Consider the following 23931-nt stretch of genomic DNA (forward strand, 5'->3'; position numbering starts at 1 on the left):
CCTGGTGATCCGCATTAGTTTCTTCCAGAAACGTAATGAACTGACGATGATTAAGTCCCTTTGCTCGTATGAAGTTAACAAGTTTTACAACTGGATCCACGACGTGATTAAGCTGCAATACAGACTTACACAGAGACTCCTGATGAATGATGCAGTGAAGTAAAATAACATTCTGGTCAGGGTTTTCTTCTTTCACTTTATCCTGGATTCTTTTCAGCAGCCCGATGTTTTTTCCAGTTAAATTTGGCGATCCATCCGTGGTGACATTGGCAAGTTTACTCCAAGGTAGCTTCATTCTCTCGATGACAGCAGACACCTGTTCATATAAGTCCTCTCCTCGCGCTTTCCCTTTCAGTGATTCCATGCTCAAAAGCTCTTCCGTTATCTCAAAACTGTCGTTAATCCCTCGGATAAAAATTAGGAGCTGAGCAGTGTCTTTTATGTCGTTACTTTCATCCAGTGCTAGTGAATATAACTTAAAGGACTCCGCCTTTTTGTTTAACTCGCTGACTATATCTTCGTCAATCAGTTCCACGCGACGAGTCACTGTCCTGCGTGCTAAACTAATTTTTTCAAACTTGGCTTTGCTCTCCGGACACAAGAGACCTGCTGTCTCTACCATGCACTCTTTCAAAAACTCGCCTTCGGAGAAAGGCTTGCTAGCCTTTGCTAATTTGAATGCCAGCAAATAACTTGCCTTGGTACTTGACTCTTGAATTGCAGTTTGTCGGTGAAAAAAGTTCTGTTGATTCTGTAAATTAGCTGCCAACCTCTGAGCAGTAGCCGCCCGTTCTTGTGTTGACTGCTTGCTAGCATAGTTTGCATGTTTCGTGGCAAAGTGACGGCTGATATTGTACTCTTTGAAAACCGCAACAGCTTCTTGGCATATCAGACATACAGCCTTTGATCGGACTTCAGTGAAGAAGTATTTTGTTGTCCACTCCTTATTAAACACTCGGCATTCGCTGTCCACTTTCCTTCTCTTTGGTCCGCTCATTTTTACAGAAGGGCTTAATGGTGACGTGAAACGAAGTGAAAATTAAAGTGAAATAAAGAGAAATACGCGCCACTCCAACAACGGTCAATGTGTTTCGAGTGCGCCATCTATTGGGGAAAGGTGGGCATTGCAGGGAAAGGGGAAAAAAGAAGGTTTTTACTATAATTTGGACAAGTTCGGCGAGCCGGATTAAAAAGCCTAACGGGCCGTACGTGGCCCGCGGGCCGTAGTTTGCCCATGTCTGTTCTAGAGGGACTCTGTTGTTATTGATTGTTTGCGGAAGTCTGCCGGAAGTTAAAGTTACAATCTCGAAGATTTCTGTTTCGTTCTCTTTGGCGGTACCAATGGCGAAAAGCAGTAATTGCAGGTGTGTTTTTGGACCTCACTTCCCAGAGATCCAACCGGATCCAACCAGTGTCGCCTGTGTGACGTCAGTCGGTTGGCACCTGGGCCACGCCAACTATAACACTTACTATTTACTGAATAAAAAATGGTTGTTATAAAAGTAACGTCATGTACACACTCATTCATTGTCTAACATTAGGCTAACTTAAGCTGCCTTTACACTGCCGAGTTGGGTTAAAATGCTGTAGCAGACCTGTGGTAGAATTAGTGATGATCAATTTCCACAGACGTTCTTTATCCACCTTTTGCCCGGTATGAACATCTTTACACTGCAGAGAAGAATTTGCGGGATTCGCTGCGGCTCGTACAATTATGTATCTCGTGCACACTAAACAGTCTTTCTCGTGAATGATTGTGTGATATTTTTAAAAAACTGCCTTGCAAAACGTTACCGCTGGTGTTTCTGGTTTTGCTAGCAAACTGTTTGAGAATAAAGCGGAGCTAGGTGTTAAATTAGCAATCAGAACAAGAATAATAAAACAAAAACAAAGATTTCATCAAAAAAGGGCAAGGCTGAAGGACCATATGAGGAAGCGTAATAAAATAATAACGCTAATCCATACTGCTGTATTCTTTTATTTAGTTTTCTCCGGTTTACACTGAAATCAGACCTGGCTCTGCTCCACCTATACACCGACTTTATTCTGATCATTATAATATATTGATGAACTTGATGGCAATGTAAATAACAGTAACGTTAAGGCCAGTTCAGATCAATGATTCGCAACGAGACTAAACTGTTTTAGAATGTTGCAGAGAAAATTGCAGCGGTGTGAACTGGTTAGTTGCAGAGCATCTGAAGCCGTTGCCTGGGGTCTCAAAAGACCCACCTTGTCAAATCGCCAAGTGCAGTTAGAACGTTTACAATCAGACGTCTTGGAATTTTGCAAGTTGCATCCAGTCTCGTTGCGAATCATTGATCTGAACTGACCTTTAGTTAGCTACATTGCAACGTTGCAACAAGGTAGCACTGCATTCGAGAGACGTTTTGCGAGGTCGGTACCAGTCGGTAGCATTAGCTAGCGTTTTTTCTAATTGTTAGCTGACATGAAATTGTGTTAATTACATTAGCTAGCTAGCTAACGCAACATTACCTGATATGAGAGATGGATACTGTGCGCAACGTTGTCTAATGTTGTCTAAACTAATGTTGCCTTTCTTGACATGGTGCATTAGCGTTAGCTGTGCAAATAGCTAGGCTATGTAATTTAATAACGTTACATTGTAATCAAATGTAATACGAATCAACATCATCTACATCAACAAATATGACCTGTCATGTTACACAAACTTTTTAGGGTTCCATAACTGCCCCCCCCCCCCCCGTTATTGTAACGCTAGCAGACACGGAAAAAACAGTACACCGCTCACACACAAGTGAGTTGAAGAACGAGCCTGTTGCGTTAGCTCCGTCAAACCCTACATGCCAACCAGATCCCTCCGTTCTGCTACCTCAGGACGCCTAGCACCTCCCCCTCTTCGCACCTGCACTTCCAGAACACGTCTCCTGTCTGTTCTGGCCCCACGATGGTGGAACGACCTCCCTGTGGAGGTCAGAACAGCTGAGACTGTGACCCATTTCAAACGACGACTGAAGACCCACCTCTTCAGGCTGCACCTCTCCCCATCCCTCCCTTCCCCCCCTGTAAATGACTAAACTTGGGGGTGTAACTAGGCAGCTGTTTAATAGGTGACTTAGTTGATGCGCCAGTCTTAACGACTACTTGTATTTTTATTTTTCCATAGACTGCGTTGTTGCCGTTCTCGTTGTTAGTGTTAATCAGTTTAACCACCAGGGTCCAAGTTGAACTATGCGGTTGTTCCCTGCACTTGGACCGGTACTTCTCTCTAGGGGTTTCTTCATACTTGTTCCTGGTTATGGTTATACACTTTGTTGTACGTCGCTCTGGATAAGAGCGTCTGCCAAATGCCTGTAATGTAATGTAATGTAATGTCTACCCTCCCTGGCGGACCAACCACTGATGGGTGATGGAAAACGCGTCACTAACTATGCGCCGCTTGTGATTTTTTCCCGGGAATGTCGCCACAGACACCCAGTTCTTTAATCATAAATTATATTAATAACAATATTAATAAATATAAATTATATAAATATAAATATAATAGGCTCAATCACCATTGTGTTACCTAATTCGGCGATAGATATTGACTTAACAGACATTTATTTTAATGAAAATCTTCGAGATTATTACTTTGATTATTAAGTTTGGGCCATAACAATGCACATGCGCAGTAACGTTTGTTTATGTTGTTACCGTTGAAAGCGTCTATATCAAACCAAGAGCCTAGCCGAGTTGATCACTAGCCTTGTGAGAAAGACAGTCTACGGATAAGATGGTTGAAGGAGAGCGCCCAAAACTGGTGGACAAAAAAGGCAAGACGTCAAGATAACCACTTCGGTTATAAAGAAGACGATTTAAACGAAGAACATAGTGTGCAAACTGTGTTTCCGTCCCGTGTCTGCCCCCCAAGGAAACACGACCAATCTATTTAACCACTTGAAAAAGTACCATAAAGTGGTGTATAACCTCTTTACTTTTAGTTAAGGCTAAAAAGAATTCTCCATCTCATTCTCCGTGTCCTTCTTCGACCGCCACACAATTATCCATAACTGGGACCCTGTATAATGCAACTCCATACCCACCCATCTCCCGGCAGCACAGCGAAATCACCGGCGCCATCACCTATCTGGCAAAAGATATGTGCCCCATTAACAGCGTTAGCAACGGGAAAAGGGTTTAAGGCACTTATAAACACATTAGACAAGCGTTATGTGCTCCCCTCGCGTAACCATTTTTCTCGGGTTGCACTCCCTGCCTTGTACACAAAATGTTGTGGGGATGTTGAAGGATGTGTCCGCTGCTGCGTATTTTGCCACCACAGACCTATGGTCAAGCCGCACAATGGAGCCGTATATGAGCCTGACGGTCCATTATGTTGACACCGATTTCAACATGAAGAGCAAGTGCCTACAAATGGCATATTTCCCCGAAGACCACACAGGGAATACTCATTGCCCAGGGCCTGAGGGAAGCGATGGCTGCGTAGGGCTTACCGGAGGACAAACTCGTCTGTATGACCACAGACAATGCTGGGAACATAACGCTGGCGGCTGAACTCAATCAATGGACAAGACTCCAGTGCTTTGGGCACAGACTTCACTTAGCCATAGGTGAGTAAGATTCCTTCCACCCAAAATAATTTGATAATATTAATGCATTGACGCACACACACACTCGGGTTAGGCGGTATGACTGTATCCCGGGGTATTTGAAAATAGCAACGTTGTCCGTTTCATTACCGTCATAACAAATTCTGCTGCGCATATATATAATAAACACCTAAATTAGCAGTGTTTGTACAGCACCACTGTCTGTGTGGTTGAAGATGCTATGAAAGTGATGACAGAACTTTTTGTAAACAATGTCATTTGTCAAATAACCTGTCAAAAAAGACTAACTATTTAGAAGTGAACATAATTGCGCGGATTGCTGTCTGATAACTTTTTATAATTTAACGGCTTTATTGAAAGGTTGCAACCTAATCGACAATATTTCCGTAACGAGGCCTACCTTAAAAAAACTGTGTAGGAAAACTTTTAACAATAACCTCCTGTTTGCTCAAAATAGTTTTTATTTGGCAATTAAAGAGTAAAGTTTTCGGTTTGTCTCTCCAGTAGGCCTAGAATGTTTCTCTGAACTGTTGATTGTGTGAAATTTGGGGAAGGTTTAACGGTGTCAAATTGGATACCGCCCAACCCTAACACACACACTTAGCCAAATGATGATTTGATGAAGAAGATGATAACTGATAGTATTTATGCAATATTCTTTTTTTTAGAGAGAATGCAATGAAGGATGACAGGATTGATCGTGCTATGGGGCTCTGCAAGAAGGTGGTCAGCAGCTTCTCCTACAGCTGGAGAAGGAAGAGGGAGCTAGCAGAGGCACAAAGAGAGCTGAAGCTGCCTGAACATTCACTGCATTCACTGTCTGAGTGTCCCACCAGGTGGGGATCCAGGCAGGCGATGATTGGGAGGGTCCTTGAGCAGCTGAAGGCCATTGCACAAGAGATACCTCATCCCTACATGGCAGAACATTGATGACCTTGAGGCCATCAGCAAGTCGCTCAGCCCTCTGGTTGAATTCACAGATGCACTTTCTGGTGAGAAGTATGTGAGTGTTTCTTTTGTGAAACCCGTGCTCCATCTGTTCAATACATCGATCTTGGCAGTGGAGGAGGAAGACACAGACCTCACCAGATGAATCAAGAGGAAGATCCTGGCCTACCTCAACGACAAGTACTGTGACCTACGCACACAAAGCTGCTTGATATGGCCTCTGCCCTGGACCCTAGGTTCAAGCTGAATTACGTCAGTGAGGACAACATGGGGTCAATCCAAGCCAGACTGACATCAGAGATGGCAACGACTCTCAGTGTCGTGGTAAATTACGTAATGGAGAATGAATAATTACATAGATATATTTCACAATAGATAAAATGAAGTGACATAATGTGTTGTGCTGTAAAAGTGTTGTAATATGAGTGTTAATGCTAATTGCCATTTAGTCAGATTAAACATGTTATTCATATATTCTTTACCATGTTTTTTTTTAAGGAGATGGGCCCTCCTGAAATGGCAGAAACGCATGGTGGTGATGACACTGAGGGTGCTGGTGCACTCGAAGAAGAAGACCTTGGGAAGCTTCTTCAAGGCCACTGAGGGCACAGCACCAGGGCCTCAGAGCCAGGGCTCTGAGCTACAGTCCTACCGCCAGGCAACCATCCTGGACAGTGAGGAGGAGCCTTTGGACTGGTGGAGGGAACACCGGAAGCTGTTCCCACGGCTCTCCCACCTGGCAAGGAAATATCTTTGCATTCCAGCTACCAGTGCCCCTTCAGAGAGGGTGTTCAGCACGGGTGGAAATGTCACCTGTCACCGTGCATCTCTGAAGCCAGACCATGTCAACAGGCTGAAATTCCTGCCTAAAAACCTTTAGAAAGGGCAGCATTTGCCATGTAGCCGAGACCTAAGTTCTTTTTATTTGATTATATGTTCAGGTGTATTTATTTTCAGTTATTGCTTGACCTTGAGGGTGGGCTAGGCTATAAGAGGAAGTCTCAGACTGACTAACTTCCCATTGCTGAAATACGTTAAGTGATGTACAGTAGGTGACAGTGCACCAATGTAGCAGTCCAGGTGAATGTATGTATTTATAGTTCAAGAAGATTCTGTTTATTCAAAAAGTGCAATAAAAGTATTATGTTCCCAAAATCAGTGAATAATCATTTTAAATAATCGTGATCTCAATATGGACCTAAATAATCGCGATGATCATTTTTGCCATAATTGTGCAGCTCTATGCTGAAGCTCTGTTTTTTTTTTTTTTAAATGGCGGTGACAAAGTTTTAGTTGGTCTTGGTTGGTCACGATAATCCCACCCTCAGCCTCTGACGTAAGCGTTTCTTGGTTCTAGACCAGCTAAGAGTTGGTGCCGCTTTGGATCCAGTTTTTCTGGCCGTGAGCCGGTTCTTTTGCGGTCGAAAAGCGAAGAACTGGTTCGCGATTAGGCGCCGGCTCCGAACCAGCACTCGAAATGCCTTGGTGGAAAAGGGGCATGTGTGATAATGTTTTTGCATTATTTTTTTAATCTGATATCAATGTTTCACCTTAAACCTTCATAAGGGGCATGTGTATATGCTTTATAATGGACAAAAAGCAGATTTTTGGATATTTTTCAGGATATTTTAAGCCACTGTTTTGATAGAAAACTTGTAATTCCCACTTGAAAATGATGCAACAGTGAGATTCTTCAGTCAAACAGTTGATTTGTGGTGAAATACATGATTATGTTGTGATTTACAGCAATGCATAATTTAGACACTTTGGATAGATTTGGAGACACTGGGTACACTGCTGACTTTTTGATTCATAGATCTTTAGTAGTTATGCGTATCTACCCTTCGATTTGACGCACTTGTGGTCAAGGAGTTTTTGATCCAGTACATGTATCGTTTAACCTGCTTGTACATTTGCAATCTCTCAGTATTTCATTGCAAACTCGACAATTGGATTTGTGGCACTTTTAGTTTATATTCATAATTTAGGAAGAAATGAAAGTTAGTATTGTAAATGGTACAAATGTCTTGCTCCATTTCAGCCATTTTTCAAGTCTTTGTTGTTCACACCTGGAGGTATAAAGCTCTAAATAGGGTACTCCCTACATGGGCAAGGATTGGCAAGATTTGGAATGTGCACTAAGGGGTTAAGAGAGGCTGAAAAGCAGCTTGCTTAAAAATCAGGAACACAACCCGAGTCGACTCATTAATGACCTCTTTTAAGAACCCGGATGGTAGGGCATCTAAAGGACTGGAGCAAAGACGTACATGAGATGTAATATCCAAGAATTGTTGCAGGGTCATAGGGGCAAACTGGGTTAACAAAACAAGACAAGCAGCTAGTGAATTGGAGCTGGAAGAACGGGTAATATTAGATTTGATAAGCTTTATCTTTATCTTATGTCAAGAAAGTAAGAAATTTGTTGCAGCTGTCAACGGAGGGGAACATAGGAGGAGGCAGAAGGAGTAGGGTTAACAAATTTATCAATGCAATTAAATAAACTTGAATATTCCTATTAGAAACTAAGAGATATTAGGAAGGCAGTTCCAGCCTCCTTAAATTTTGTGTTAAAGGAGGCCAGTAGTTTCTTCATAATTTGAAAGTGGACTGTGAGTTGAGAATTTCTGTATTTGCACTCAGCTCTTCTACATTGTATTTTTGTAACGTTCTGATTATAGCCTAATGGATGCCATCAGATCTAGAGCTGGAACGCATGCTTCATTAAAATTGGTAACCAAACCATTCGTACTCCATAGCTGCAGCAAATTTTTTCTCACATCAGTAAAAGCACAGGAAAATGTTGTTGCAGACTGGTTGTTAACCACGTAGAAGCAAATTATGCATTCATTTGATGGGGCCGTTAAATGAGATGGAGTGTTTCGGATGTTGGGCAGTTCCCATTGGTGTCCATTCTTTGCTCTTCCCAGCACTCTGATACAAGTGAATCTTTGTCTAATTTATCCAGATGACCTTTTTCTTGAACTCTGCTGGCTATTGAGCAAACTAACCAGGCCATCCTGTTCTTGCAGCAAACCTAGTGGTTTGCATCTTGCAGTGTACCTTCTTTATATGTTTGTGAAGTCTTCTGTGGACAGCACTGACACATCCACACCTGCCTCCTGAATAGTATTTTTGAACTGGTGGACAGCTTTTTGGGTTATTCTTGATTATGGGGAAAATTCATCGCTTATCAACTGTGGAGGTTTACCTTAGCTTACCAGGCTCATTTTGATTTCTGAGTTCACCAGTGCTCTCTTCTTAATGATGTTCCAAACAGTTGATTTTGGTTAGCCAAATGTTATGTCTCTTACTGTTGTCATAAAGGCTTCCTTGACTCAACTCTGGTCCTCATGTTGACAAACACCAATAACAGACTCCAAAGGCAATCAAAGGGCTGTATACTGAAAGCTCTCTTATACCTGCACTAAGGAAGCAATTGAAAACACATGACTAATCAGAAACACCTGTGAAGCCATTTGTCTCTAACATTGATGCCCTGAAAAAGGAGGATTACTTATAAAAAAATGCTGTAATTTCTACATGATGAAACAAAAATGTATAAAAAATACACTTGAATAAAAGCTGTGAACATGCACTCTAACATGCAAATTGTTTGATTACAAATCTGAAATTCTGGAGTACAGAGAAAAATCAAGAAAAGTCTCTGTCCCAAACATTGTGGAGCTGACTGTATAACAGGGTAGTCTGATATTTGTGCAGCTTCAAAATTGCACATGCTGAAACTTCACATCCCAAACTATCAATAGTAGCAATAAAAGTTAACAAATACTGACAGTATATTGTCACAACAGGAGTCTGGTGAGGCTCAAACTTCTCCATTGGGAAAGATGACTGCGCTAACCATTACACTAAAGAGAGATTAGAGCAGAGGGTGGCAAGGTGATGCAGTAGGAGGTAGTGTCGCCTCACAGCAAGAGGGTCCTGGGAGTCTCTTTGATATATTGGTGGAATAGTACAATATAGTTATCTAGATAGTTCACTAGCTTGTTAAGAGAACAAAGGTGGCTGTGATATTATAGGGGAATACTCTTGAAGTAACTGAGAGCGCATTCAGGAACTTGGGAGGAAACTCATGTTCTCTCACTGCTGTCTGATGATATCTACTGTTTGCGTGTTTGTATAAGTCATATGCATTTTTAACAATACCTGTTAAATTCCTTCTTGAAATCTGCATTCAGTGATTCTGTCCATCTGTCTACACAATTCCGATTATTATTGGTAAATCAGTCCATCAACTTTGTGGCATGCAGGTGGTTCGGACAGAGAAGAACAGTCTCAACAATCGCTTCCTGCCTTGGGATGCTGTGGAAACGGAGGCTATATTATCTATTGACGACGATGCACACCTTCGACACGATGAAATCATGTTCGGGTTTCGGTGAGTGAGTGTTTTTTTAAGTTTGCAGGCCGGGGGAATGCACGCATATCCGAAAAATTCCAACAGGTGCAGGATAAAAAAAATATAGTTAGTAAGAAGAGAGAGTATATCCGCACACTTTTTTTTTTTTTTTTTCCTGCTCCCAAAGTGATTTAATAGTACAACGTTTCGACCTCCCAGGTCTTCATCAGGTACATCAACCAGAACATGTGACTGGGTGGAGATATATATATAGACCAGGAAGTGGGCAGGTCCATAATAGGGCCATAGTCAAATCACAATTAGGGTTGGGTACCGAAAACCGGTACCTTAATGGCACCGGCTCCTATATGGTCAGCACTGACCGGACCGAATCACTACGCAAATTTCGGTGCCTCGTTTCGGTGCCACTTTTTAGTCCCTCCAGGAAAATTGCGATGGCAATAATTAATGCAAATTCAACCAACGAGACAAAGTTTTAAAAAATTATACCTTGTCATTCTACAGTCAATAAACCAACATTACCATTGGTTTTACGCATAGAGATGTCCCTTTTGAGACTGAGTGGTCATGTATTGTCTTGGACAATCCGTTTGTGAAATATACGTGCACTTGTGATGCCTGGGTTAGTTACCGTCCAAAATAGCTTTGCGTAATGCCACGTGTGTTGTTTATGGCGTTGTCGCCCTTTTTACTACAGTCTGGCCGATTGACAATTCATTTATTCAGTAGGTGAGAGTATAAGCTTTCTAACGATGTATAACATGTCTAATTTTTCTTTTGGAATAGCGTTTTATAGGTCAGCGTAACCGAAAATTTTCTTATCGCATTCACTTACACATTCACTCTGTGGTAGCAGTAAGAGACGCTGTACCTAACGAAAGGTTGTCAATGATTTTTCATAATTTCTTGGAAAATACTATTATTATTGAGGACTTCTGGGCATAGCTAAGCCATATGTTTGCTGATAGACCTATCTGACATCGTTTTCTGGAGCAAAACAGAAGCGGATAGGACTGTATCATTAAATTACTGTCGCTGTCTCTATCTACCGAACATAGATAAGATTTCATCGTTGCTATGTAAGTATTACTGCTCAAAATATTTCGGTTATATACGTTATTTTTGAAATTGAGTGTCTTTAAATAGGTTAGTGGTATTATATAATGTGGATATTTCACACTGTAATGTAAGCGTTAGTAGTGTAATAGTTTTTTGTGACGCATACAACAGTGATGAGGAGAGTGTTGGAACATTGCCAAAACGTGGTGGACGGTTGAAAATTGTTTTCATATCGTCCCATCCCCATACAAGAAAACATACGAGAGTACAGAGTATAGAAATACATACAAGAGTTAATTATTACACATTTAGGTACTGTGCAGCATTGTGTGACAATATTTTTGTATTATTTTAAAATCTGATATCAATGTTTCATCTTAAACCTTCATAAGGGGCTCATTTATATGCTTTACAATGGACAAAAAGCACTATATTCCTTTTTGGAGAGATTTTGGATTTATTTCTGGACCCCTAGCTATTTTAGACCACTGACTGTACTGATAGAAAGCTTGTAATTGCCACTTGAAAATGATGCACAGTGAGTTTCTTGAGTAAAAACAGTTGATTTGTAGTGAAATACGTGAATTTGTTGTGATTTACAGCAATGCATAATTTAGACATTTTGAGTAGATTTGGAGACGCTGGGTACACTGCTTAGGTTTTGCTTCATAGATCTTTAATAGTTCTACATATCCACCCTTAGATTTTATGAACTTGTGGTCAAGACGTTTTTGATCCAGGACTTTAACCTGCTTGTATTTTTGCAATCTCCCAGTATTTCATTGCGAACTAAAAAAGAGGGAATTCATTTTAGATTTTTTGCCTAGACAGTTGCATTTGTGGCACTTTATTTCTTCCAAAATTATGAATATGAAGTAATCTAAGCTAGTATTGTAAATGGTACAAATGGTCTTGCTTCATTTAAGCCATTTTTCAAGTCTCTGTGGTGTTCACATCTGGAGTTATAAAGCTTTAAATGGGGTACCCCCTAAATGGGCAAGGATTGGCCAGATTTGGCATGTGTGCTAAGTGGTTAAAGTTTTTGTTGCTCTTTATTTCAAAGAAGGTATCTGTTCAGGCACCGTTTAGGAATCGGTACTGTTTTAAAGTATTGGTTTTGGCACCGGTATCGGAAAAATCAAAACGATACCCAACCCTAATCACTATATTCATAATAATGCAAATGCAACACCATCTGCAAACATAATACACAAGTACATAATTCAAAGTGATGAATATCCATTCATCTCATATAAATTTTTATCAAAAACTATGTCATCGATAGGTCTATGTAGTGTAGATTGCATATCAAATATTGTCACTTTACAGAGCACTGTTCTGTAAAGTGACAATATTTGATATGCAGTCTACACTACTACTACTGACTATGGCCCTATTATGGACCTGCCCACTTCCTGGTCTGCTATATCTCCACCCAGTCACATGTTCTGGTTAATGTACCTGACGAAGACCTTTGAGGTCGAAATGTTGTACTATTAAATAACTTTGGGAGCAGAAAAAAACTGTGTGGATATATTCTCTCTTCTTACTGAGTGTTTTTTAAAACAGTCAAGTTGGGGGGAAAAAAACATTAACATGAACATTCGAGATGTCATTTAAGATCTACAAACGATACACTTTCTTAATCATGTTGTTTAAAGAAAAGAATTTTACTTCCATATGTACTTGTCACCCCTGATCCTTTTGGACAGTATTCAACAAAGTTATATTAAAAACTGAAATGTACTTTCTTGGACTTTTTAGAGAGGGACCTAAGATCACCATTGCTTTAACGTTATCCTGCCAAAATGCTAGAACTCCCAAAACACTAGCATGGAGAAAGGTGTAAAACAAACAACAATTGGCATAAGCATTTTATGCCAATGTTCTGGCCTGCAGGTAATTTGCCAGAATCTCCAGACAGTCAACTTGCGAAGAGGCCAGTGTCTATCTTTTATATTCCCAACGGAGGAAATGACCAAGGAACCAGGGATGAAATGAAACTGCCATGTCCAAGTAACTGCATAGCAACTACCCATATGACCCAGCAATTTCCTTTTTCAACAGAACTAAAATGCAAGATTTATTTTTGGTTTAATACAAGCCAAGGTGAATGTAAGACAGCTTCAATAAAGCAAGCCATGCTGCATTTTTTTTTTCACATTCGAACATTAATTTTCATGCTGAAATGTTTTTTTTTTTTTTTTTTTTTAACAATTCAAATATCAAACCATCGTTAGATAGCCCTAGTGGGAATGTGTGTCTCTTGAATGGAAAAGGGTCAGAGGTGTTTTGAGAAGCAGGAATTTGAAGAATTTCATTAGAGTACAGAGTGACTCTGAGAAGAATATACGTATGTCTGGGACTGAAACAAGCGTAAACACATCTAGATGAACACAAGCCTAAACACACACACAGGCACACATGCATACCACGTGCAACCACAGCTAGAAATATGACAAGTGGGAGCTCATCTGGTTTTTACAGCCTAGTCGTCTAGGTTTTGAAAACTGCAACTGCAAAAAACAAAAACCCCACATACTGAGCTCAGCACCTGTGTCTGGGCACTGCCCATCATGGCCAATTTCCATTCTCTGCTCCAGTCTGGTCACTGCTTGTCTTGTCTGGCCTTGTTGCCTAGTTAATCCTGCTCTTCTGCTGCTCAGGGTATGGCGTGAGTCCAGGGATCGAATCGTGGGCTTCCCAGGACGCTACCATGCTTGGGATGTGAACCACCAGTCCTGGCTGTACAACTCCAACTACTCCTGCGAGCTCTCAATGGTTCTGACAGGTGCTGCTTTCTTCCACAAGGTAACCTCTGTCTTCACACAAGGAGCCCAGCAGGTGGCAAGGGTTGAACTCGACCAGGCATGAGAGGGTCAGTCAAAAATACATTAAAATGTTATATTTTTCAAAATGGAAAATACCTTTGAAAATTTAGAGATTCAAATCTAAATGTCACAAGACAAATATAACCATACCATAAAAGAACAGCTGTCCAAAAGCAGTATTATATGTTATAATATATAATAATATAATAGGGATAATGACCTCAGGGCTGTGCATTATGCTGTTTGCATGCCGGACACATAGGTAGTAAATTTGCCTCAGGAAATTTCATTCCATGAAAGGCATTCAGCTTTCATAATGCACAGCCCTGAGGTCATTATCCTGTTTATGCAACAGCTCTCCAACCAAAAGCATAATTACAATAAAAGCATTCAAAATATTCAATTGCACTAAATATTGGTATAGTATATATTCCAGAAAATATCCCAACCTCTGTAACACTTAGCAACGAATGCGTCTTTCTAGTCATTCTCAACTGGGTTAGATGGCAAGCTAGCTTTATACAGATAAAGATATACTTTATTGAACCCCGTGGGGTAATTTGTCCTCTGCATTTTGACCCATCCTAGTTACGTAGGAGCAGTGGGCAGCCACAGTGCAGCGCCCGGGGACCAACTCCAGTTCTGAGGCCAGTGCCTTGGTCAAGGGCAACTGCAGGAGTGCACCTAACATGCATGTCTTTGAGCGTGGGAGGAAACCAGAGTACCCGGAGTAAACCCATGCGAACACGGGGAGAACATGCAAACTCCGCACAGAAAGGCCCCAAGCCGAGATTCGAACCCATGACCTTCTTGCTAAATGAACCATGACCTTCTTGGATTTTAGGTCAAAATGGTCTCACAGCATGCTTGTTATCACAAATAGCTAGCTAGCCAACTATTGAATTATATTCAAAACAGGCTAAACTCCTAAACATAATCGTTCTCAGACACACAGAACAAAATATGTCCTATATGGTTCAAGGTTATCTTTATTGTCCCACTAGGGAAAATTTGTCTTGACAGCCAGGGTTCACTTGCCTGGGTCCAGACCTTTGAATCCTGCCCACTGCAGATTCAGGTCTGGTATCGTGACATGAAACAGCAATTTCTCCGGTTGCCGAAGCGATTATCCAATCAGCGCCACGGGCGGGACTAACGCCATTGTCAAGCTGTGTGCCGGAACCAAGGATTAACAACAACAACAATGGCGACTGCTTTAGACAAGATGGACGCGGCTATCCAGGCTGTTCTACATCGATTAAAAGTACCAATTACTTTGAAATCTGAACAGCGCTCTGCTTTGAAGGCATTTATTCAAAGGGGAGATGTTTTTTGCGTTCACAAATCACACAAATCCTCCCAGAATAGACACTGAGTCTATATGGGATAATTACCCCGACATCTCCGAAAATCTCTCTTTCGCGTTTAGGCTGCTGAATAATATTCTTGAATTTATGACCCCCTTGATTAACAAATTTATTTTACATAGACTGCATGTCTTCTCAGTATCGCCTGACATTGTAGTTTGTTTTTACTTTTCTCCTCTTCACTCGTAGCCTGATATAAGACACTCGTTACACTCCATTTCCATCTTCGGATTCAAAGGTCTGAGGTGCGAACAAGGCGAGCGTTTGCAAACCGCTTAACGCTCAATGTTAGCTAACGTCAACGTGAATGCCGTCACAAAAATTTAATGTAGCTAACTATCGATATCTTAATTTAGCCAATGCCAACTTAATGTTACCAATTTAAGTTAACTAGCTAGCTAATGCAAACAATTTGGAACGTTCTTAAATAGCCGTTCAAATTTAACCGTTCAGAGAAAACGTTGCCACGAGCATTCGCCTCTGTTTGCTGAATTTGAATGCACCTCTGGACCCAGGAAACTCCACTCGTAAAACCGGCAAAACCTCGGTTACGTAGTATGTTGGTATGGCCATAGACATATATATACATGTATGTATGTCTATGGGCATGGCTCACAGTCTCTGGCATGGCTATGCATCAGTGTCGACCTAAAATGACGTCAGATTCAGGCGGATACGTTGGTCTCTAGTGATTGGTCCAAACAAGTGCCCTAAAATGAAGGCCTGAGGGCAAAAGCTCAAACTCCCTCTGAAGTGGATGGTCCATATGAGTTCAATGAGGAGCGCCTCTTGACTTTCCATACTGGATGATTTTGTATTTTATGAGAAGGTTGGTAACCGTAAATCAAGCTATAACTAGAATAATTAGTCACTCATGGATAACAAGCTGTCTATGCTTGAGTTGGCAGTGGCAGTGTTTCGGGACACATCCCTGAACACTGTTGCAAATAAGATATTGTAACAGTAGTGGCTTGCTAGCAGTTTACTACAAAAATGATCATTCACCACATTTGATTTCTACCATCGATACATTTATAACCCTGATTGAACTTCTGCCAGCGCTACTTCTTAGCTGTGCGTATATGGAAAATAATGCAATAATGCACATCTCCCAGCCAGTCAGAATAGAATATTTAGCTTAAGCTGTTGTGTAAAGGTTTAACAAAGACCTATCTGTGATTGTGATATTGTCAAAAAAAAACATTGTATTTGAAATGCACCGGTGAAAATACATATTTAGAATGTATGCGCCTTAAAGACTGCTCAGCAGGCTGAGAATAACATCAGGCTGATGTCATGGTCTCTCAATTTTCTATTGCCTTTTCAGGAATTGTCCATAGCCATGATCCTAGAAAGCCAGAATTTTCACCAAAAATTAGCAGTCAGTTTAAACCCAAGAAATTCAGTGAAGCAAATTAACTGTGTAACTACGTAGCTGCTGTAATTGTTTGAAGTAACAATGAAAAGCAGGTGGCCCACTGCCTTCAAAGGACTAGAGTTGGGGTCCGCTGCTTTAGTAGAGTTGAAGAATACGATGGGAAGATTCTTATGGTCTCTGCTGCTTCTGTTTGTAATCCATCTCATTTGGACAATGGAAACTGTAATGTATCCAGGATATGGATGTGATACCAATACTGAGAAACAGTAGGCCCTCCATATGCAAAGATTTGTGCTTGTTAATGGCTTTTTACAAGTTTGAGCCTCACTGCTATTAGATACAGAAAGATTGTGAGAAGACAGGAAGGCTTGGATATGTGGGCTCTTGAGAGAGCCACAGAAGTATAAGCGGAACTTCTCAGATGCACATGTGGGGAATCTGCATCTCTGGAAATAGTCAAAAATAAATAGCTTTATGTTTTATCTTCAGACAGCACTCAGTGCTTTTACATGTACAGTCGATCTATATTAATAGCTTGATTTGGCCAAAGGTGAGATTTAATTGGATTATTGTCGTTGTCTCAATATACATGACTCGGAAAGAATCGATTTATTGACAGAGGTGTCTGACAAAGGCTTTTTATAAATCCTGCTTACTCCAATTTTGTCGCAAATTTTTTGAATAGTTCGCCATTCCACGTTTTTCTTGCATCCGTGTTTTTTAGGATATTTAACTCCTTTAGTTGCGATAGCATGAAGTTGGTCTCCTCGTCCGTCCAGAAATGTGTGTTTTTCGCCATGATACAAGGGAGTGCACAACGGAGCTTTAGAATGTCGCCAGCTGTGTATGCGCGTGTATGCATTTCTCACAGAAAAGGTCATTTGTCGCCTTTTTGTAGTTCATTACAGAGGTGATAGAAGTGACAATAATTAAGTGGTACTGTATTGTTAGCCTTTATTGATCGTCGTACAAGGTTAATGTGAAGTAGCTAGCACAATCGGACAGCACTAACCCATAAAAATGTACTTTGAATGGTACTTGCTCAATCAGACGGTAAATGTGAAAAACATTCGATTATAGTCGGTGGCACCAAAATGTTCTGTCACACCCTCAATAAACGGCAAAAGTCCCAGTAGAAGATTGAATTAAATCTTTTAAAGGTATATATTTTCAGAAACGTTATCAATTCCGCTTGGCCACAGTGAGCGTATAGTTGCTATGTAAATTATGGAACATGCGCAGAATGCCTAGGCCAATTTTTGGCCTATTGAAGCATATATATGCCGTAGTAAATCGACCCCCAACCGCATTATCTAGGTATGTTAGTCCGACTCTGAAAAAATCGACTTTGTACGATTTCAGTCGGACTACAGTGTTTACATGATTTTTAAAAGTCCAGTTTTAGTCGGACTAAAACAATAAATCAACTTTTTCAAACATCATGTAAACCCACTGACTGTTGTTTTCACGCAGCCTTGCTCACTGCTTGGCGCTGGTGTTGTGTGTTTGTTTGGTTTATTTAATTCAGTTTACATATTTATTTAACAATTGAGGCATATAATGAGTCTGCCATTTGCTACAATACGTTCCGACTACCTTTTTAAAGGTCCAGGAAACTTCAATTTGTGAATTATTTGCTGATGGTGTAGTTTTAATACTTCTTTCTCACAAATGGCTGAGAAATATTTTAAATTATTCTTGCAATACGTAAATGATGCTCTTTCTACTTTTGTGCGGGTAAAGCAAGCCCCTTCTCTGGAGGAAGTGAATGAAAAGAAGAGACCTACAAAAAAGGGTTTTATTTCTGGGCACAGCATGGGCACTGCTGTATTATAATAACCCGTACAGTTGGAATTTGCCCATTTTCACCTGGAACTTGTTGCAGAACAGTGGGTCAATAAGTAGGCTTACCGGTAGCTAGTGACAATTAAATATCTTTTAAGCTTAGACATGTGGAATCAAAGACTTTCTTTATTTGGGTTTGAGACTGCTATAGTCTAATGTAGTGTACAGTAGCTCAGTTTTACAATGTTATTACACATTAAATGATCTTCAGGTTTAACTATACAATGGTAAAGCCTAGTTTGTTTTTTTTTTTCATTTTGTCTGGTAGAATAAGGTTACTGCTCTAACCGGCTCTAACCTAGCTAGCAATGAGTTTACGTATGACATGCCTAAAGGATATGAACGTTAAAGAGTGCAGGATACACACCCACCCTGTCCTAGTCCGCTGAACAGGTCACAATAATCTAATGGTGTTTATTACAATTTAATGGTTATAAACCCCATGGTTGGTGTTTAACTCACCAAATGATTGGGTTAAAAACTTGTCTTCTTAAGAAATATTAAGAAGACAATCAATTATCACTTCTGGGGAATATAACAGCAATTTGAATCCAGTTGTCTGGACCTGTAAACTTTTTCTCAGTGTCTTATTTCTTGCACTTACTACTCTCCCTCTCCCTCTTCTATCTTCCCTCTCCATCTCTTCTTCCACTGTTCTTTCAACCTCCACTCCTCTCCTTCTGTCTCTCTTCCGATCTCCAACCCACTCTTCCTTTGCTTTGACAGTACTATGCCTACTTGTACTCCTATGTGATGCCCCAGGCAATCCGTGACATGGTAGATGAGTATATCAACTGCGAGGACATTGCCATGAACTTCCTGGTGTCTCACATCACGCGAAAACCCCCTATAAAGGTCAGTGCATTGCTGCCATAATGATTCTGTCAGCCATAACAACATAAACCAAGGATAAATGAACAAGGCTGCTGGCTAGCTCGCCATGCTAAAACACCAGGCTGTGCATGGGTCAGAGAGGGAGGGTAAAGCTGTCAGTAAAATTTCAAATTGGGAGAAAAAAGAAATTGAAGTACATTTTCTTTTTTTGTGATGGGAAAAAGAATATGGAGCTGCTGTGCCAGTGCATTACCCAGGGTCAACCAGGCCCACCATGTCAAGTCACACATGCAAGGTCTTCCTCCAACTCCATACTGTGCAAGCTGTAGTCTATGGTGTGGAAAGAAACAGACTGGTGACATCATGTTAAATATTGAGGAAATACTTTGTATTGTTGTACCATCTATTTGTAGTGTTTTTTGAGGTATCTTCTTTAACTTTAAAAGAAGGGAAAATCAGTAGTTACACTCCTACTTTCAGTTTTGATTGTTCAGTGTTCGTCTTGTGTAACCATACACTTACGTCCCCCCCCGCCCCCCGCCCCCAGGTGACATCCCGCTGGACATTTCGATGCCCTGGCTGCCCTCAGGCCCTGTCCCATGATGACTCGCACTTCCACGAGCGCCACAAGTGCATCAACTTCTTTGTAAAGGTGTATGGCTACATGCCGCTGCTCTACACACAGTTCCGCGTAGACTCGGTGCTGTTCAAGACCCGGCTCCCCCACGACAAGACCAAGTGCTTCAAGTTCATATAGGGGAAGAGGTGCACAAGTGTGGACAGACTGACCCCATGAGGAGGGAAAGTGGAACAAGTGGGATGAGGGCAGAGGGATTGGCACCCCCAGGGATAGGGGGGGGGGGGGGGAGTGCTCAGTTTCCAGTTCTTGACTGTGGGGCATGGACTAATCTTGTGGTAAAACTATTGGGGATATAGCTTGCTGCCTTTTTTTTCTTTTGCATTTTGTGCCTGCATCCCAGCAGAGACCACTATATATCTTGCTCAAACCACTCTTTGATGAAAAGAAAATTCTTGAATGTTCCTCGGACCTGTTGTTCAGAATGGACTGCAGATGGACATTACAGCTTTTACTGCAGAGGGCAGGCACACACCATTTTTGTCCACATAAATGTTTGTGGCAGAACACATTTCTCATTGCCCTCTACCATTTTGTTAATTTTACTGTTGAATTTATATATACTCTGTGTATGTGAGAATTTAAAAAAGCACTGATGTTCACCTCGCTATTTTATTCAAGGAGTTTTTAAAATGTGTTGGTGTTTAATTGTACAAAGGTCTGTGTATTATGGACCGTTGTCAAACTAATTTCTTGAGTTAAAAAAATATGCTAACTTGTGTGGGGCACACTTCTGTGTTTGGCTGGGTACAAACTGACTCAACAGGAATCCACAGATTAGGAATCCATGAGCGGTGTCAAGCACCCAAAAGTTATAAAACAAAAATTCTAAAATTCTTAATTGTTAATCACACATGAGCACAATATTAAATCAAGACACCTTTTTTGACTTGCACTGGAGAACTCATGAGTACTCAGTCTCAGTACTAACGGAATGTTGTTTCCTCCTGTCCCCAAAGGCCTTTCTGGTCAAAGGTGATTACAGACATGCTTATTTTGTTTTAGTTCAGCCCCTTACCCTCACTGTGAAATGCAGAGGTTAGCCTCCTGTCATTTTTTTTTTGTATTGCTTGAATATATTGGATTTTCAGTGTACAGTACATTGGTGTTGTTTTTTAAGGCAGGCAGGCAGTCTTAATATGAAGGGTTCATCCCCCCTCAGATAGAATATCTCTGGTTTTGCCTAGCTGTAGGTTCCAGAAAAGTACGAATGCAGTATACGCACAAAATCAGTGACTATTGCAATGAACACAGTGGCATCTGTGTTCATTACAGTTCTTAGAACCATGCATTTTGGACAGGTTATAGCATGGTTATGTGTAAGAACTTTAGATGCCACTGTGTTCATTACAATAGATCCAGCATTGTGGTTAGTTTTTGCAGAAAATTCACAGCCGCTTCTGTATCTTGATCTACGGAAAGCTCCACATTACTGCCCCCAAGAGGAACCTCTCAAAAAAGGGAGATTCAAATGACCTTTGTTACCTTTGTTTGGGTTGCCACATGCCTATGTTTACTACATCTGTACTTGGCTAACAGTTCATTTTTCTCTTCTCGCTGCAACACCGTGATCAATGACTAGTTGGTAATTCCCTTACTGATACGTGGATGCAGCAGCAGTTGATTTTATGCAGAAGCACAAATGCACCTTTAGTGGGCAAGGCAGAGTGTGCACCTTGGCAAAAGCTTTAACAAAGCTTTTCCCACCGCAAATATAGTGAGTCCCATAATGTTTAGGACAGACATTTTTTCTTGCTTTGGCTCTGTACTCCACAATTTTAGATTTGTCATCAAACAATTACATGTGCTATAAATGCATGTTCTCAGCTTTCATGTAAGGGTATTTTTGTACATTATGATTTCATCATGTAGAAATTGCAGCACATTTTATACATAGTCCTCAGGTTCAAGGAACCATAATGTTTGGGACAAATTGCTTCACAGGTGTTTCTGATAAGTTGTGTGTTCAGTTGCTTCCTTAGTGCAGGTATAAGACCGCTTTCAAACATTATTGTAACCTGAAATGGGGGAGGGGAGGGGGAGAACAGCAAAACCAAGAAAAAATGTCTTTGTCCCAAAGACAATGGAGCTCACTGTCCCTTCGTCCTGTTGGTTATCACATGTACTTTGCTACAGTAACACTGCACACCTTCAGTCCTCTAATTGGCTTTATTCCAACCAATTTAACTTCTGAACCCCAATGCTGGTTTACTTCTGCATTAGAGCACAGATTTAAAAAGAATGCATTTGCTGTCTACAGCTGTAACTCATGACTATCACAAATGGCAGAACAAGTATATGAAACTAAAAATAAATGAAAATCAAACTAAATGGATTGCTTTTGGTCATATTTTTGCAGATACAATATGCCTTTTTAAGCCCTTGGGAGTGGGGGAGGAACTATTTTCATAATTTTGCAATTGTCCTCAAAAGTAAAGTGGGAACCCATCATAGAGTCAACCTATAGTATACAGTATTGAATACTGCAGAATGCGTCTCATTAACAAATTATACTGATATCTACAGGCCAATAATTTCTCCATTGCATGATTATTCACTTGAAGAAAAAATCAGCAATTTACAATTTCACTGGAAGTTTCATATTCATAGTGTGTCCTCTACTCTGTGTGTGTGTGTACAAAATTTGTCAAATCACTGCAGGGGGTTGAAAAAAGGAGTGTTAAATCAACAGCTTTTTAGGGTTTTAGTGCCTTGGTGCAATCTGGGGAGATGACAATTGTGAACGCGCATTATCAGAAATGATATCCATGAGCAGGGGCTCCAAAGTCTGTACCAGTGGAAGCCAGCCTGCCTAATGCTCTGGGCCAACAAACTGCTTGGTCCCCAGTCACAAAGTTGTTGTGTACTTGCATCACTGTTTGCTGTTCAAAAGCAATATTAAACTAGAAGAGTGCACTTAGTAGACAGCAGATCTCCGCCAGGCATGTTAGCTTTGCTGATGCAACAATAGAGGCTACACAATCAATGCAACCAGACAAAGACAATATTACAAGTTTTTACCATGTGCCACTGAAAATCCCAAAAACGCCGATTCAGCGAACATAACAGCCACGATATGTTAGTCAGAGCTAACGTTGACGTTATAGTCTGGCACTTTTGTTTGCAATCTGGACAGGAACAATTCCGAAAGATCAGCGATGTAAAATATCAATTTTAACGTGAAAATGCCAACAAAATAATTGGCACAGTCAGTAACGTACCCCGTTTTGTTGGCATTTTAACGTTGAAATTGACATTTTATATCGCTGGTCTTTCATTCCAAACGGAAGCAGTTGTTGATCATTTGCCACCCCTATGGGCCGGTTAGGAGGAGTGAGGAGTTAGCATTCAATGTATTTAAATGGACAATGATGGAAATAAATTAAAACAAAATACTTGACCTATTTGCAAAATAATCGAGAATTCAGGTCCTTGGCCTGCTGTCAGCATGCACAAGTATTAGGCTGATCAGCCCAGTAGTATTAGCTGCGAGATTAGCTGCGGACAGATACACAAACACACGCACACGCGACCAAATGCATAATTCGCTCCAGGCTCTCGACTGGCGGAGATAAGCAGGAATAATTGAGGCCCAGAAGGCTTGCTTCTGAGCCCTGCTTATCAGTGATGCTATCCAGTGCTTCAGTGTGGAGGGAGGGTGTTTCATTGGTTTTCGTTTTTTTTATTTTTATTCTGGTCCTGCTTGGGATGGCCCTGCCTAATGTCCAGCTCTAGCAGACTCCTGTGCCAGATTAATAGGGAGGCCAAATGGTCCTGCTAAACCAGCACTGTACACAGAATAAAATTTTTAAAAACCCTGGACATTGTTATAGATCTGCAGAGTCAACTCCTTCCCCCCCCACCCCCGTATTTCCACCACCAAAAAACCCTCCTGTCTGTCGTCTCGATTTCCTCGTTTCCCAGGGGGTCTGTACCTTTCGTTGACAGTATCAAATGTGGATGTCCAGACGGATGCCCTAGGAGTAGTGCTAATTTTTTTAGGTTGGTGGATGATGGATGGCACCAGGTCCTCTGAGGGTCCTCCGAAAAATGGTG

General features: G+C 41.0%; 1 protein-coding gene across 6 annotated transcripts in view; it reads left to right on the plus strand.

The window, feature by feature from the left end:
* extl3 (exostosin-like glycosyltransferase 3) overlaps positions 1–22206 on the plus strand; it is a 75231-nt gene extending 53025 nt beyond the window's left edge. For 4 of the 6 annotated variants that reach the window (XM_064341049.1, XM_064341048.1, XM_064341050.1 and 1 more), the window contains 4 exons: positions 9815–9942; positions 13650–13794; positions 19131–19259; positions 19786–22206. In XM_064341049.1, the coding sequence (XP_064197119.1) occupies positions 9815–9942; positions 13650–13794; positions 19131–19259; positions 19786–19995 (612 nt within the window). In that variant the 3' untranslated portion in view covers positions 19996–22206. Of the gene's footprint in view, positions 1–9814; positions 9943–12882; positions 13093–13649; positions 13795–19130; positions 19260–19785 lie in introns of those variants that run through there. The other 2 variants (XM_064341052.1, XR_010330785.1) reach the window with 2 other exon arrangements.
* Positions 22207–23931: the final 1725 nt, after the last annotated feature.

The sequence above is a fragment of the Anguilla rostrata genome, chromosome 6 (genome assembly GCF_018555375.3).
Source record: "Anguilla rostrata isolate EN2019 chromosome 6, ASM1855537v3, whole genome shotgun sequence".
NCBI classification, from domain to species: Eukaryota; Metazoa; Chordata; class Actinopteri; order Anguilliformes; family Anguillidae; genus Anguilla; species Anguilla rostrata.